The sequence below is a fragment of the Chiloscyllium punctatum genome, chromosome 9 (assembly GCF_047496795.1).
Source record: "Chiloscyllium punctatum isolate Juve2018m chromosome 9, sChiPun1.3, whole genome shotgun sequence".
Lineage (NCBI taxonomy): Eukaryota > Metazoa > Chordata > Chondrichthyes > Orectolobiformes > Hemiscylliidae > Chiloscyllium > Chiloscyllium punctatum.
The window spans coordinates 111,079,611-111,094,914 of NC_092747.1; the positions used below are offsets into that span (position 1 = coordinate 111,079,611).

The window sequence follows — 15,304 nt, forward strand, 5'->3', positions numbered from 1 at the left end:
AAGAAATAACTGATGCAAGTAGAAATAATATGGCAATTATCATGGGCTATTTTAATGTACATATTGATTGGTCAAACCAAGTCAGCCTTGAGGAGGAGTCCATACAATGTAACCGCAGTTGTTTTTTCGAACAGTATGCAATGGAACCTACAAGGAAGCAAGCTAACCTAGATCTGGACCTGTGTGATGAGACAGGAATAACTGATGATCTTATAGTTAGGGATCATTTTGGAAGGAGCAATCACAATTTGGTTGAATTTAAAATACAGATGGAGGGTGAGAAGGTAAAATCCACTTATGCGACTACAATGGGATGAGGGAAGAGTTGGCTTAGGGTTGACTGGGAGCAAAGACTACATGGGGGAAAACTGAAGAACAGTGAAGGACTTTCAAAGTGATTTTTTACACTGCTCATCAAAAGTATATACCAGTGAAGAGGAAAGACTGTAGGAAAAGGGATAATCAGCCATGGATATCTAAGGTAATAAAGGAAGATATAAAATTGAAAGCAAATTCATACAAAGAGGTCAATATTTGTGGGAAATCAGGGGATTGGAAAAACTTTAAAGGTCAACAGTAAGCCACGAGAAAAGCTATAAAGAAAATGAGCTATAATTTGGATTTTGGAAAATATGAATTATGACAGATGATTTGGAGTTGGGGGCCAAGGATAGTTTGGCAAAGTTCACAGACATCACTAAAAGTAGTGGTGGAGCAAAGTGTGCAGAGGAAACTGAAAGTCTGCAGAGGGATATAGATGGGTTAAGTGATTGGGTAAGAGTCTGGGAGATGGAATACAATGTTGGTAACCATGAAGTCATCCATTTTTGTAGGAATATCAATAAAACGGACTATTATGTAAATGGTGAAAAATTGCAGCATGCTGCTGTGCAGAGGGATCTGCATGTCCCTATGCATGAATCACAAAAAGTTGGTTTGCAGATGCAGCAGGTCATTAAGAAGACAATTAGAATACTGTCCTTCATTGCTAGAGGGATGGAGTTTAAAGACAAGGAGGTTATGCTGCAGCTGTGTGGGGTGCTGGTGTGGTCACACCTGGAGGAGTGTGTACAATTTTGGTCTCCTTACTTGAGAAAAGATGTCCTGGCACTGGAAGGGGTGCACAGAAGGTTCACTGGGTTGATTTTGGAATTGAGAGGATTGGCTTATGAGAAGAGATTGCATAGGCTAGGACTACATTCATTGGAATTTAAAAGAATGAGGGAGTATCTTATAGAAACATAAAATTATGAAGGGTATAGATAAGGTAGAATCAGGGAGGTTGTTTCCATTGGTGGGTGAAACTGGAACTAGGCAGCATGGCTTCAAATTAAGGGGGAGCAGATTTAGAATGGAGTTGAGGAAGAACTTCTTCATCCAAAGGGCTGTGAATCTGTGGAGTTCCCTGCCCAGTGAAGCAGTTGAGGGTACTGTGTTGAATATTTTTAAGGCAAAGATAGATAGATTTTTGAACACTAAAGGAATTAAGGGTTATGGTGAGATGGCAGATAAGTGGAGTGAGTCCACGAAAAGATCAGCCATGATCTTATTGAATGGCGGAGCAGGATCGATGGGCCAGATGGCCTACTCCTGCCCCTGGTTCTTATGTTCTTTTGTTAATGGGGAGGATGAAGTTATGTTAGTGGTCGTGTTTTTTTTTGTTTATTCATTCACCAGATGTGGGCCTTGTTGGTTAGGCTAGCATTTAGTGCCCATCCCTATTTTCCCAAAGGAAAGCTAAGAAGCGGTCAAATTTCTGTGGGTCTGGAGTCTCATGTAGTCCAGACCAGGTAAGGATAGTGGTTTCCTTCCCAAAGAGGCATTTGTGAAGCAGCTGGGTTTTTCTGACAATTGTTAATAGATTCATGATCATCATTTAGACTCATAATTCCACATATTTATTGAATTTGAATTTCACCATCTGCTATGGATTTGAGCCCAGGTCCCAGAACATTACCTGGTCACCACTAGGTGTGCAGGTGTGTCTGTGTAGCTGTGCTGGTGTGCCTGTGTGGTGTGTGTGTGTGTGTCAGTATGTTGGTGTGTGTAGGTGTGTTGGTGTGTGTCTGTGTGTAGGTGTGTTGTGTAAGTCAGTGTGTCTGTGTGTGAGTGTCAGTGTGGGTAGGTGTGCTGATGTGTGTGGGTCAGTGTGTTAGTATGTCTGTGTGTGTTTCAGTGTGTGTATGTAGGTGTGTTGATGTGTGTGTGCAGGAATGTTGTTGGTGTGTGTGTGTGTGTGTGTGTGTGTGTGTGTGTGTGTGTGTGAAGTCCAGTCATGAATAACAGATATTTGAGGTCCCGGGGTGATAGTGCATTGAGAAGGAGTGTGAGGTCCTGGAGATTGTGATGTGGGGAAGGGGTGGAATGTGTAAGGGGTCTGGAGGAGGTATTGATCCAGGGTGTGTGTGATTTGACTTGGGGGATCAATTGAATAATTACTCAGGTGTTAGACCAGGTACTTAATCATCAAACTTGCCTTGAGTAACTATTTACTTAAATTCAGTTGAAGCCTCCAAAGTCTTCTCTTTAAATAGGTACTTCCATAAGGTTCCAGACACATGAGAATTCCCAATGGGAAAAGGCGTTTCTGTGGCAAATCCTTCACAGCTTGCTAGGATGCTTGTGTGTAACCCCCATCTACTCTGCCATTCTCTCTGATTCTACTTGATCACAAATGTCTAAAGACAATAAGCAAATATCCCAACTCCACTCCTATTTCCAAAAGAAAAGTTATGTTTGTCCTTTCTTGACAGAAAAATGCACCACATTTCTGCCTTCATGTTTGTAAATATTTCTTTCCACCTATCCAATACTTTTCTATTGATTTTATAATTTGGACACCTAAGTTATTAACCATAAATTTTTAATTTCAGAAATGGCCCTTATTTCACATTCAAGCAGAACATCTCTCTTTTTTAAAATGGTAGAGTATTGTTGAAAATGTAGCAGATTCTGAACAATGTAGGATTTAGCAGTTAGTACAAGAAGAATGGCAAGAGGTGAGAGTGAATGAATTAATCTGCATACATGACATAATCTTAAATTCCAAAATTGTTTCATTGGCAGATATGCCTCAATTCTATTTCTGCGACAGATAGAATCAAGCAAATCCTGTTTAGATTTCCAGGCTTCTCGTAAAAACATGATAGAATTTAAAATCTTCCTGCTACAAACTGTTGATTGGCTTGAATTCAAGTCATCACCTCCTTATAATTCCATCATATTTCAAATAATTTATTTTTTAAAGTGTGTTCTTTCCTTGTTAGTAAGGCCAGTATTTGCTGCCCACCGTTAATTGCCCTTGATATGAATGAGTGCTAAACCACTTCAGAGAGAGAAAAACTGCAGGTGCTGGAATCCAAAGTAGACAGCAGGAGGCTGGAAGAACACAGCAAGGCAGGCAGCATCAGGAGGTGGAGAAGTCGACATTTCGGGTGGAACCCTTCTTCAGCTCCCAGTCCTGAAGAGGGGTTACATCTGAAATGTTGACTTCTCCACCTCCTGATGCTGCCTGGCTTGCTGTGTTCTTCCAGCCTCCTGCCTGTCTACTTCACAAACCACCTCAGAGGGCAATTCAGAATGAACATGATTGTGGGTCCGCAGTTACCTGTGGGCCAGCTCAGCAAAGAATGGCTTATTTCCTTCTCTAAAAGGGCATAAAGGAATCAGTGGGTTTTCCTGATAATTGAAATTACTCTTCAATTCCCGAATTATGAAATGCATTTAAATTCTACCAGCTACCATGGCGGGGATTTGATCCTGTGCCCTGCGAGAATTCGAGGCCTCTGGATGATTGGTCTAATGACATTACCACTATGCTGCCATCCTACCCTTCATTTATTTAATTACCGCCAAAGTTCCATTTCATAATGCAATGGGCAGATTCTGATTATCACTGAGGCAATTATTAATTAACTCACTAAATTAGGAAATCTTTCCCAAACAGCACAGTGGGTGTATCTACACCAAATGAGTGGCATCGGTTCAAGCAGGCATTTCAAAAACACTTTTTTAAAGGGTGGGTAGGGATGGGAATTTAATGCTGCCTTGCAGTAATGCCTACATAAAACATGGGAATTAAAATTCAACAATTAAGGCTAAGAAACAAATTTTGGTAGTGCTAATATTTGAAGTGTTCACTTGGAGAGTAGGTGCAATAGCATTTTCACAGTTAACCCTAAGGGAATTAATCCACTGAAGTACAGAGTTCAAACATAATTCCTTTTCATGCATAAAGCATAAATATGGCAGATAAATGACAGGAATATCTAAGAAAAGGTTATGTATTACACTGAGTGATTGCAGGCAGACATTATTGTACCAACTTTATAAACACCTCCTCAACAGGAAAGGCAGCACAGAGAGCAATGCATCAAAATGACAATATACTACCCCAGCTTCTGGATTTTTAATTATTTGGATCTTAGTGAAGTTATATGTCTCTTGAGCTAATATCTCCTTACATGGCTCCGTGTCAAATGTTGCTTTCTTCAGTGAAACATATTGAGTTGTTTTGCCATGAAGGTGTTATATAAATGTAAGTTGTTGCTGTACACTGCTATATTCCTAACAACTTGCCAGAGGCATAACGCTTCTTTAGGTGCATTAACCATGGATAAAGAAAACAACAAAAACATTTTGTCTAATACTGGGGGCATGCATTTAAAGTGAGGGGGGGGATGTTCAAAGGAGATTTGAGGGACAAATGTTTTACAGAGTAGCAGGAGTCTGGAACGCCTTGCTAGGGGTAATGGTAGAGGCAGATATGACAGTGGCATTTAAGGGACTTTTAGATCAGCTCATGAATATGCAAGGAATGGAGGGATATGGACCAAGAGCAGGTAGAAGGGATTAGTTTAATTTTGAGTCATGTTCGTCATAACATCATGGGCTGAAGAGCCCGTTCCTGTACTGTACTGCTCTATGTTCTACGTAAAAGTCGAAAGCATCCCAAGGTACATTATAGAGAAGGAAGAAGAGAAAGGAGATTAAGACAGGTGCTTGTACGGCTACTTATGAAAATTGTGGAATGAAACAGACAACTGAGTTGAAGAAAAGGGACTATTCTTTGGTTAAGTTGTGATATTAAAAATTCTCCCGTGTAGATTTTTAAAAAAATGCAAAGATGTTGTGATCTGACATGTTTTCTCAAGCAGACTGAAAAGAACCTACCAGGACGAGCTGCAAGATGCAGTGGTTGGGCAATCTTTAACCGACTTTTCAAATCCTCCCACCTCCTCTGGTCTACAGTCAGTAAGGCAGTGCCCTAAAAAAAATCAGACCAGAACATCAATTCACAGATCATTGCACAGTGAAATACATTTTTCATCTCAATTAAGATTAATCGGATTACTGTACACAAACGATTTTCCGATCGATATACACAATAAATTTCGATTACGGAGCAAAGCAAATTGAATATAAAGATTCTCTGAAGTGACCCAAGGGTGTGATAGACTTTCTAAAGTGATGCGTCTTTTTTCATTATAATATGCTGCCTCAGAATGATAGCAATAACTTTGACATTTGATTCTGGAGAGGTATAGGAGCTAAGAGAACCAATTGTGCCACAAGTTTAATGAAACGGAATGAAATCAATTCTTTGTCTCGCAATTTTATTTAGTTTGGAAACTATAGAGGATGTGCACAGGGACGGAGTTCCCCAATAGCAGCGACTGAAGATACCTTGTTTTCATTGAAATTAGCGATGACGACTCCAACGAAGAGCGTCAGTCCAATCATGCAGCCGAGGAACACAAAGACATGGATGTAGATGCCATGAATCTGGTGGGAGGCAGTTCAGAGTTAGATACAGTGACATGGATTTTGAGTTAACAATAACTGTGAGGCTATTAGCACTCACTATTAAGAAGTAAATCAAACACAAATTCCAGAATCTGAACATAGGTTGTTAAATTTAGAAATCAGGAAGTTGCTGCCCAGATTGCCTGGCTCCATCAGTTTTGCTATAGTGTTACCTGCTTGGTTGGTGGATTATGAAAGTGGATCTTTCAATAGTTACCTAGTAACTGTGCCAGAGAAAGTTGGGGCTGCCACAATTAAGCATGAACGAATTTTAGATTAGATTACTTACAGTGTGAAAATAGGCCCTTCGGCCCAACAAGTTCACACCGACCCTCCGAAGAGCAACCCACCCAGACCCTACATTTACCCCTTCACCTAACACTATGGGCAATTTAGCATGGCCGATTCACCTAACCTGCACATTTTTTTTGGGACTGTGGGAGGAAACCCACGCAGTCACGGGGAGAATGTGCAAACTCAACACAGACAGTTGCCTGAGGCGGGAACTGAACCTGGGTCTCTGGCGCTGTGAGGCAGCAGTGCTAACCACTGTGCCACCATGCCACCCAATTTTGATGGGGTAGCAAATCTTATTTACTGCAAAAACAACATCTCTGGCCCTGAAAATTTAATTTAATAAGAATGGCATCTCAAGTGTTCTGAATATAATTATTTTAGAAGTATTAAAACAAATTAAATGCTCTTTTTTCTGACTCATATTTCTTTTGCCTATTGCCATCTATCTTTCCCTCTCTTTACCTTACTTTCTGCATCTGATTTAAAAGGTTCAGTGTTACATGCCTTGCTTGTACATACAACATATCCCATGTAGAGGATGCCATGTTGAACAGGAACTTTGTATTTCATAAATTGCCAATCAAAAGCACACTGAGTTGTGACAATCATCAATGCACTGTGTTGGGAACAGTATTCCTTTGCCATTCATAAATTCTGGGCTGATGAGCCGAAAAAACATAGCAAGTAGGAGCAGGAGTAGATTGCGTGAGCCCCCATGGTTACTATCATGGCTGAAAATTTACTACAATTTCATTTTCCCACCCCATACTCCTATCATGTGATTCCTTATTATCAAAACATCCCTCAGTCTCAGCCTTGAACAGAGTCAACAACTTAGCATTAATGACTTTCTGGTGCAGGGATTTGTAAATATTCACATTCCGCTATATGAAGAAATGTCTCCCTTTTATGGTCTTACATGTTGACCCCTTAACCTGAAACTCTGACTCTCCAACTGGGGGAAAAGGCCTGGCAGCCTCCATTTTGTGGTACCCTTCAAAATCTTCAATGTTTCAATGAGATCACCACCTATTCACTTAAATACAAATGAGACACATTCTACACAACTTCTAATCAAAGGATTTAGATTAGATTAGATTAGATTACTTACAGTGTGGAAACAGGCCCTTCGGCCCAACAAGTCCACACCGCCCTGCCGAAGCGCAACCCACCCATACCCCTACATTTACCCCTTACCTAACACTACGGGCAATTTAGCATGGCCAATTCACCTGACCTGCACATCTTTGGACTGTGGGAGGAAACTGGAGCACCCGGAGGAAACCCACGCAGACACTCTCTCAATCCCATCTTTAAGGCATGTAACTTCTTTAGGTGGGGAAACTGACCTGAACTGATTTTTAGATTAGATTCCCTACAGTGTGGAAACAGGCCCTTTGGTCCACACCAACCCTCCCTCCGAAGAGTAACCCACCCAGACCCATTTCTCTCTGACTAATGCATGTAACACGATGGGCAATTCAGCATGGCTAATTCACCCGACCTGCACATCTTTGGACTGTGGGAGGAAACCCATGCAGACATGGGGTGAATGTGCAAACTCCACACAGACAGTTGCCTCAGGTTGGAATTGACCCTGCGACTCTGGTGCTGTGAGGCACCATGCCACCCTTCTTCAGGTGTAGTTCCACAACAGCCCTGTACAACTGTGGTAAGACCTCCTTACACTTATCCTCAAAACCCCCTCTATTTTCCTTCCTTCTTAACACAATTGTTTTGAAATGTTAGAAATATATGATGCAGGGGGTTCTTACTGGGCCCACTCGGTGAATGATGACGTCCCTAACCTCCACCCAGCCTTTTAATGACAGCACTTCAAATAAAGCCAGCAATGCACTTCCAACATTGTCAAAATTGAAATTACGTGGGTTGGCCCTGGAAAACAAACAAAAAAAAAATCATTATTAGAAATCCATAATTTAATTATCAAAGAATTATCCTGAGTCTTTGAATAATAAGTCCAACAACTGGCATTAATAGAATAAAATATCTGAAGTAGCTGCGAAGAAGCATGATGTGTTAATAACACTTGCTGTGAACTGGGACATGGAAAGCAGCATCTTAGATAAGGTTGTGTTAATGGAGAGTGGAAAATTACAGGCCAGCAAGGAGTCTGGAGGTAACAAAGTTACAGAAGACGAAGCAGATGAATAGGAATGGTTTGGAGAAATATGGGGCTAAAGCAGGCTGGTGGGGCTAGTTCACTTTGGGATTATGTTCAGCATGGACTGGTTGGACCATAGGGTCTGTTTCTGTGCTGTGAGATTCCATGACTTTATGAGATGAGGGAGGAGGGGAGAGGAAATGGATGCTGGATGGAGATAAAGTGATGGAGATGATGTTGGGTTAGAGGCTTAGGTCAGGGTCAAGTAAAACAGCAACATGTGAATGGTCTGCTTCAGCCTCATACAGTGTCCAGGGAGAATGGTGGCAATGTTAGTGAGTGAACAAAGATTATGGCAGGACCCAACAAGCGATGGTTAACAATTGTTTGCAGTGTATCAATACTGTACCAAGAGGATATTTTAAAGCTAACCAGGAATTTCAAATTATTAGAAGAATATAACAGCAACTTGTCTTTCCTCAGCATTTTTGCTGTTGTAAACCATTCTAAATGTGCTTCATAGGACTTTAAAAGGAGATCTACACACAGATGCCCAAAGATTCAGTCAATGAAATAGGTTTTAAGAATAAACGTTAAGGAAGAGAGACTGGCAGAAAGACAGAGATTTAGGGAGGGGGTTCTGAGTTGTCAGTGATTGAGTGATTAGCACTGGGGGTGCTCAAGATGTCAGAATTGAAGAAATGTGGATATTTTGGAGATCCTCCGTAGGGCTACATGTAGACGAATTTGAAATTGATGATGAAAATTCAGTAGTTCTTCAATGTGATAAAGACCAGATCACTTTTCTCAGTGTGGCTGATTGAGGGATAAATGTTGGCCAGGATACCAGTAAGAACTTTCCTGTTCTTTTTGAAAGAGCACCATAGAAACATCTGCATCCACCTGAGAGGGGAGACTGGGACTCGGATTAACATCTCATCCAGAAGAAGCCACCTCTAATAGTGCAGCACTCCCTCAGCACCGCGCTGAATGTCAACCTTGATTTTGTGTTCAAGCGTCTGAATTGGGAGCAACTCACTGGAATTTTTAAGTGACAGGCTACGAACGGAGACTTTCGCTCAGCAATGTAAGTTGCTTGTTAAGGAGGATTTTTGCTGACCTTTATTAACTGCACAGTTAAGAAAGGTGATAAGGAAAAGCCAGGGAACTATAGGCCGGTGAGCTTGATGTCAGTGGCGGGCAAGTTATTGGAGGAAATCCTGATGGACAGGATTTAATTTATTTGGAAAGGCACAGACTAATTAGGGATAGTCAACATGGCTTTGTGTGTGGGAAATTGTATCTCACAATCTTGATTGAGTTTTGTGAAGAAGTAACAAAGAGGATTGATGAGGGCAGAGCAGTGGACATGATCTATATGAACTTCAGTAAGGCATTTGACAAGGTTCCTCATGGTAGACTGGTTAGCAAGGTTAGATCACATGGAACACAAGGAGAACTAGCCACTTAGATATAGAACTGGCTTAGAGGTAGGAGACAGAGGGTGGTGGTGGGGGTTGATTTTCAGACTGGAGGCCTGTGACCAGTGGAGTGCCACAAGGATCAGTGCTGGGTCCATTGCTTTTTGTCATTTATATAAATGATTCGAATGTGAACACAGGAGGTATAGTTAGTAAGTTTGCAGGTGGAACCAAAATTGATGGTGTGCACAATGAAGAAGGTTACCTCAGAGTACAACGGGACCTTGATCAGATAGGCCAATGGGCTGAGGAGTGGCATCTGGATGGGTATATGAACAAGAAGGGTTTAGAAGGATATGGGCCAAATGCTGGCAAATGGGACTAGATTAATTTGGGATATCTGGTTGGCATGGACGAGTTGGACCAAAGGGTCTGTTTCCCTACTGTATAGTTTTCTGACTCTTTGACTGAGTGAAACTTGAAATTAAGTGACATGTGACTGTAAGCAGTTGCAACCTGCTCCCATCACCGATCAGTCATCAGTGCCATAGAGAAAGAATCAAGAGCATAATCAATCTTGATTCTTTCCATAGCAAGGTATTTCCACAACCAGTGCGATGTATTGCAACATTTGTCTAATCTGAGAGTCACTAAAACCTGCACTTCTTCTTCTGACATTGACAGTAACCAAGGCCTCAGGCTGAGCAGTGTATGAGTTCGGTTTAAATGCACCTGGAGGAATGTCAATGGTTCTACTCTAATCCCTCAGCTTCTCCAAGTTATTTTAAACTATACCTCGCCGGTCAAATTTTAATCATGATCTGCTGAGAGCTATCTAACTACAATCCAGGAATGCTCCTCTCCAGCGTAGTTCTCAAGAGAATTCGTTGATCATAAGCTAATCCTAATATTTCTACACATTCTACAAATCATTCTTCATCCGGGAAGGATAATCCTTTGCCAGTTGTTGTGCACATCAGAAAGTGACTTGCAAAAATGGAAGTATTCATCTTATAGCAAAAAGAGACAAGGTGGGACGAGGCATGTGAAGTTATAAAAAGGTTTTGATAAAGTGAATAAGGAGAGTAGGGAGCCAAAGGATACAGGTTAAAGCAAAAGAACAACAGGAGACAATAAACGCAAAATAACACATTTAATATTTGGGACATAGAAACAGGCCATCCAACTGCTCCGTGTCAGTGCTTGTGCTCCAAATAAGCTGCTTCCTGTCCTTCTTCATTGTACCTTCCTAACATCAACTTTTATTTGTTTCTCCCAGATGTGTTTAATCAGCTTCCCCTTAAATATATCTACACTATTGACCACAATGGGAGGTGGTGGTGTGGAAACAGGCCATTTGGCCCATCAAGTCCACACTAACCCTCTGAAGAGGGTACTACCCAGACACACCCTATCCCAAAACCCTGCATTTCATATGGCTAATCCACCTAGCCTGCACATCTTTGGACTGTGGCAGGAAACCCGTGCAGACACGGGGAGAATGTGTTATCTCCACACAGACAGTCACCCGAGGGTGGAATTAAACCCGGGTCCCTGGTGCTGTCAGGTGCTGAGTCACAGTGCTGCTGGCCTAGACAGCGATGTCTATATCCCATGAACAAATTAAAAACAAACTGTCCACTACAACTAGTTAATCTGGCAGTTTGTTTCACATTCTCCCCACTCTCTGTGAATAAAATTAAAAGATTTGAACTCTTTTTATTCCAATCAAAAGCAAAGAATAAACATGAAACCAAATAATTCACTGGATGATTCATTACAATGGTTATTTTTGTTTAACCAACTGCTGCATTTAACTCACTGTGCTGATCCTATGCCAAAAAAAATGTGGAGGCATTAGAGAAGGTGCAAAAGAAAAATTCCTAAGGATCCAGGAATTATAACAATCGGGAAGATTGAACAGCCAGGGGCTCCTTTTTCTACCCGAAGAGAAGGCTGAGGTTCTGATAGACATCTTTTAATATTATGAAGGAAATCTATAGGGTAGATATACAGATGTTTCCACTTTTTCGGGAGATTTTAACTAGGGGCCATAAAGATAAGATATCCTCTAACAATCTCATACAGAATTAAGGAGAATGTACATTATCCAGAGCATGCTTGGTTAGTTAGTAATTAACTAGTTGAACAGATCATAAACCAGTGCTGATGTAAATACCATTTGAAATGCAATATGTGATTATTATACCCAATTAATTAACGGTGTCAGTTAAGAGTAAGCCTTGTCCTTATAATGACAGCATTTATTTTCTTACTTTTCCAATCTATAAATTTTCAAAGAAAGACTATTCTACACAAGCCGTTTCCTACCCCTGGTGCAGTTGAGAGATGGTCCATAGTCCAAGGCTTTTATCTTTCAGCAACATTCTGTCACAAAGGTGTTCATGTTAGCTAACTCCACCACTGCCTCAGCTCACTGGCTGCTGAAACCCTCATCTGGGAACCCTCCAGACACAACAGTTTCAAAGCACTCCTGGCTTGCCTCCTGTTTACCACCTACAGTAAACTTCAGCTAATCTAAAACGCTGTCACCTGTATCAACATTCAGTCAGAGTTGGCAGGTTGTGCAATCACACGAGCAGCATATCCAAGCCAGATCCCATCAATTAAGCAATCAGGCAAGGACACACCCAGCAGGTGTGATTGGGAATTTTGGTTGATTGCCACTTCCTCTCCAACTATATCTGAACAAAGCTGTGATCAAACATCTGTCCACTTTGGCTTCTGATCGAATACAGATCATGGGGGTAATGAAAAGTGAAGAACATTCACAATGGTGGTGTCTGAATGATCAAGACAAAACCTGAACAGGTTAGGGATATTTTCTGGACTTCAAAGAGATGGCAGTAGGATGATGGAATACAGGATTGATATGGATGATGCTTCTACTGGGGAGCAAGTCCTAAGTTTAAATATAATACACTCATTAATAAATCACCTGAGGATTTCTGAAGAAATAAAACTTTTCAGTGGTAAAGAAAAACTTCAAAGCAGTAGAGATGAACAGGATGGTTGAAGGCGAAGTTTAATCCATGACAGAGAAAGGGAGAGATGTATAGGATGATAGGGTGAGATGATATAGAGAAGGAGGAGGTTCATGTGGAGCATCAACATCTGAAATGATGAGTTGGACCATGAGTTTCTGAAGTATCAGTTCGTCCTTTTACAAAACGCTTAATCTTGAGTTTATTTCAAGTCAAAATTTACTGCTCAGTGCCTTACAAACTACATACTAATAATAATAAGTATTTATAGCATAATCTACTGAAAAAGTTTACACTGCACCTTGTCACTACTTGGAACACAACCTACGCAGATCGTTGCATTCAACCAATGTGAACTTTTAGCATCTCCTATTCCCATTTCTCCTCTACTGGTGTCTTTCCATCAGTTGTCTAGACCCTAAGCTGGAGAATTCCCTCCCTAAACCTGTGCATTCTCTTTCCTCCTTTAAGAGATTATTGAAAACTGCCTTCATTGAATAAGTTTATAGTCCCTGCCCTATTATCTCCTTATGTGGCTCAAAGTGAAATTTTGCCTGATAGCATACCTGAGAGGCACCATATCCATTTGTTGTGTTTAATCATGCAGTGCTGCAGGGATAGGAACAGAGTGTGAGTGGGCAGAATTTCACAGAGAGGAATAATGTTAGGGCGAGCATTTGGGCTGTCATTGCACATTTCCCATGGCCAAAAAGAGAGTGCTTTCAGATCCTTTGAGTGGAACATATGTTGATCCTTCCACCCAGAGTCAGTGTTCCACACAGAAGCCAAACAGAAGAGAAGAAAGTATATTGGAGACATGTTTTTCAATTGAGTTATTGAAATGCTTAATGGATTGGAACAGAGAAGGTGAAAGGTTTTGATGGGGCCAATAAGAAGCTTCTTCCACTAGCAGGAAGGTTGGTAATGAGGATACAGATTTAAAAGGTTTTGAAAAAAGAGTCAGTGGGAGCAAAGGAATGTTTTGCTACATCGAGGTGATGTGATCTGGAGTATACTGCCTGACAGGGTGATAGCAACAAATTCTATCGTAACTTTCAACAGCGAAAAATGCTCTAAAAGGAAGATTATTTTGCAGGGCTATGGGTAAAGAGCAAGGAGACTGATTGCTTTGGTCTTTTGAATAGCTAGCATCGGTAGGATGGATAGGAAGGCCTCCAGTGATGCTGTATGAACATAGAACATAGAAAAATACAGCGCAGTACAGGCCCTTTTGGCCCTCGATGTTGCGCCGATCCAAGCCCACCTAACCTACACTAGCCCACTATCCTCCATATGCCTATCCAATGCCCATTTAAATGCCCATAAAGAGGGGGAGTCCACCACTGCTACTGGCAGGGCATTCTATGAACTCACGACTCGCTGAGTAAAGAATCTACCCCTAACATCTGTCCTATACCTACCACCCCTTAATTTAAAGCTGTGTCCCCTCGTAATAGCTGACTCCATACGTGGGAAAAGGTTCTCATGGTCAACCCTATCTAAACCCCTAACCATCTTGTACACCTCTATCAAGTCACCCCTAAACCTTCTTTTCTCCAATGAAAACAGCCCCAAGTGCCTCAGCCTTTCCTCATACGATCTTCCTACCATACCAGGCAACATCCTGGTAAACGTCTTCTGCACCTGTTCCAGTGTCTCCACATCCTTCCTATAGTATGGCGACCAAAACTGCACACAATATTCCAGATGTGGCCGCACCAGAGTCTTATACAACTGCAACATGACCTCAGGACTCCGGAACTCAATTCCTCTACCAATAAAAGCCAGTACGCCATATGCCTTCTTCACCGCATTTACCTGGGTGGCAACTTTCAGAGGTCTGAGTACATGGACACCAAGGTTCCTCTGCTCATCCACACTACCAAGTATCTGACCATTAGCCCAGTACCCCATCTTTTTGTTACTCATACCAAAGTGAATCACCTCACACTTACCCACATTGAACTCCATTTGCCACCTTTCTGCCCACCTCTGCAGCTTATCTATATCCCACTGTAACCTGACACATCCTTTCTCACTGTCAACAACTCCACCGACTTTCGTATCATCCGCAAACTTGCTCACCCAACCTTCTAGCCCCTCCTCCAGGTCATTTATAAAAATGACAAACAGCAATGGTCCCAAAACAGATCCTTGTGGAACACCGCTAGTAACTGCACTCCAAGATGAACCTATACTATCAACTACTACCCTCTGTCTTCTTCCAGCCAGCCAATTCCTAATCCAAACCTCCAACTCACCCTCAATGCCATACCTCCGTATCTTTTGCAGTAGCCTATGCTTTAAAGGGGATTGATGTCAAATCAGCTACATAATGGTTCTTCAAAAAGTGGAAAGTTCATTGAAACTGTACGGAAGATTTAATGAACGAAGTTACACTAGTGATTTCTTTTAAGGAAGTGGATGAGGGTGTGCAGTGGATACAGTATATGTCGATTTTAGTAAGGTTGTTAAAAGGTCTTGCATAGGAGACTAGTTAAAGAGGTAAGTGCCCTGGATTCCAGGGTAATTTGATAAATTGGTTCCTAAAAATGGCAGGAGCTGAAGGTGATGGTCAAAGGTTGGCTTGGTCATTGGAAACCTGTATCTAGTTGCAAGGAGGTTTTGATGGATCTAATTAAGCCACAAGC

The 15,304-nt window shown here is 41.5% G+C and overlaps 1 protein-coding gene across 6 annotated transcripts in view; it reads right to left on the reverse strand.

The window, feature by feature from the left end:
* Positions 1-15,304, reverse strand: part of nalcn (sodium leak channel, non-selective) — a 358,024-nt gene that overhangs the window by 45,548 nt on the left and 297,172 nt on the right. For all 6 annotated transcript variants that reach the window (XM_072578059.1, XM_072578064.1, XM_072578061.1 and 3 more), the window contains 3 exons: positions 7,878-7,998; positions 5,686-5,784; positions 5,173-5,266 (listed from right to left, as the gene is read on the reverse strand). In XM_072578059.1, the coding sequence (XP_072434160.1) occupies positions 5,173-5,266; positions 5,686-5,784; positions 7,878-7,998 (314 nt within the window). The remainder of the gene's footprint in view (positions 1-5,172; positions 5,267-5,685; positions 5,785-7,877; positions 7,999-15,304) is intronic.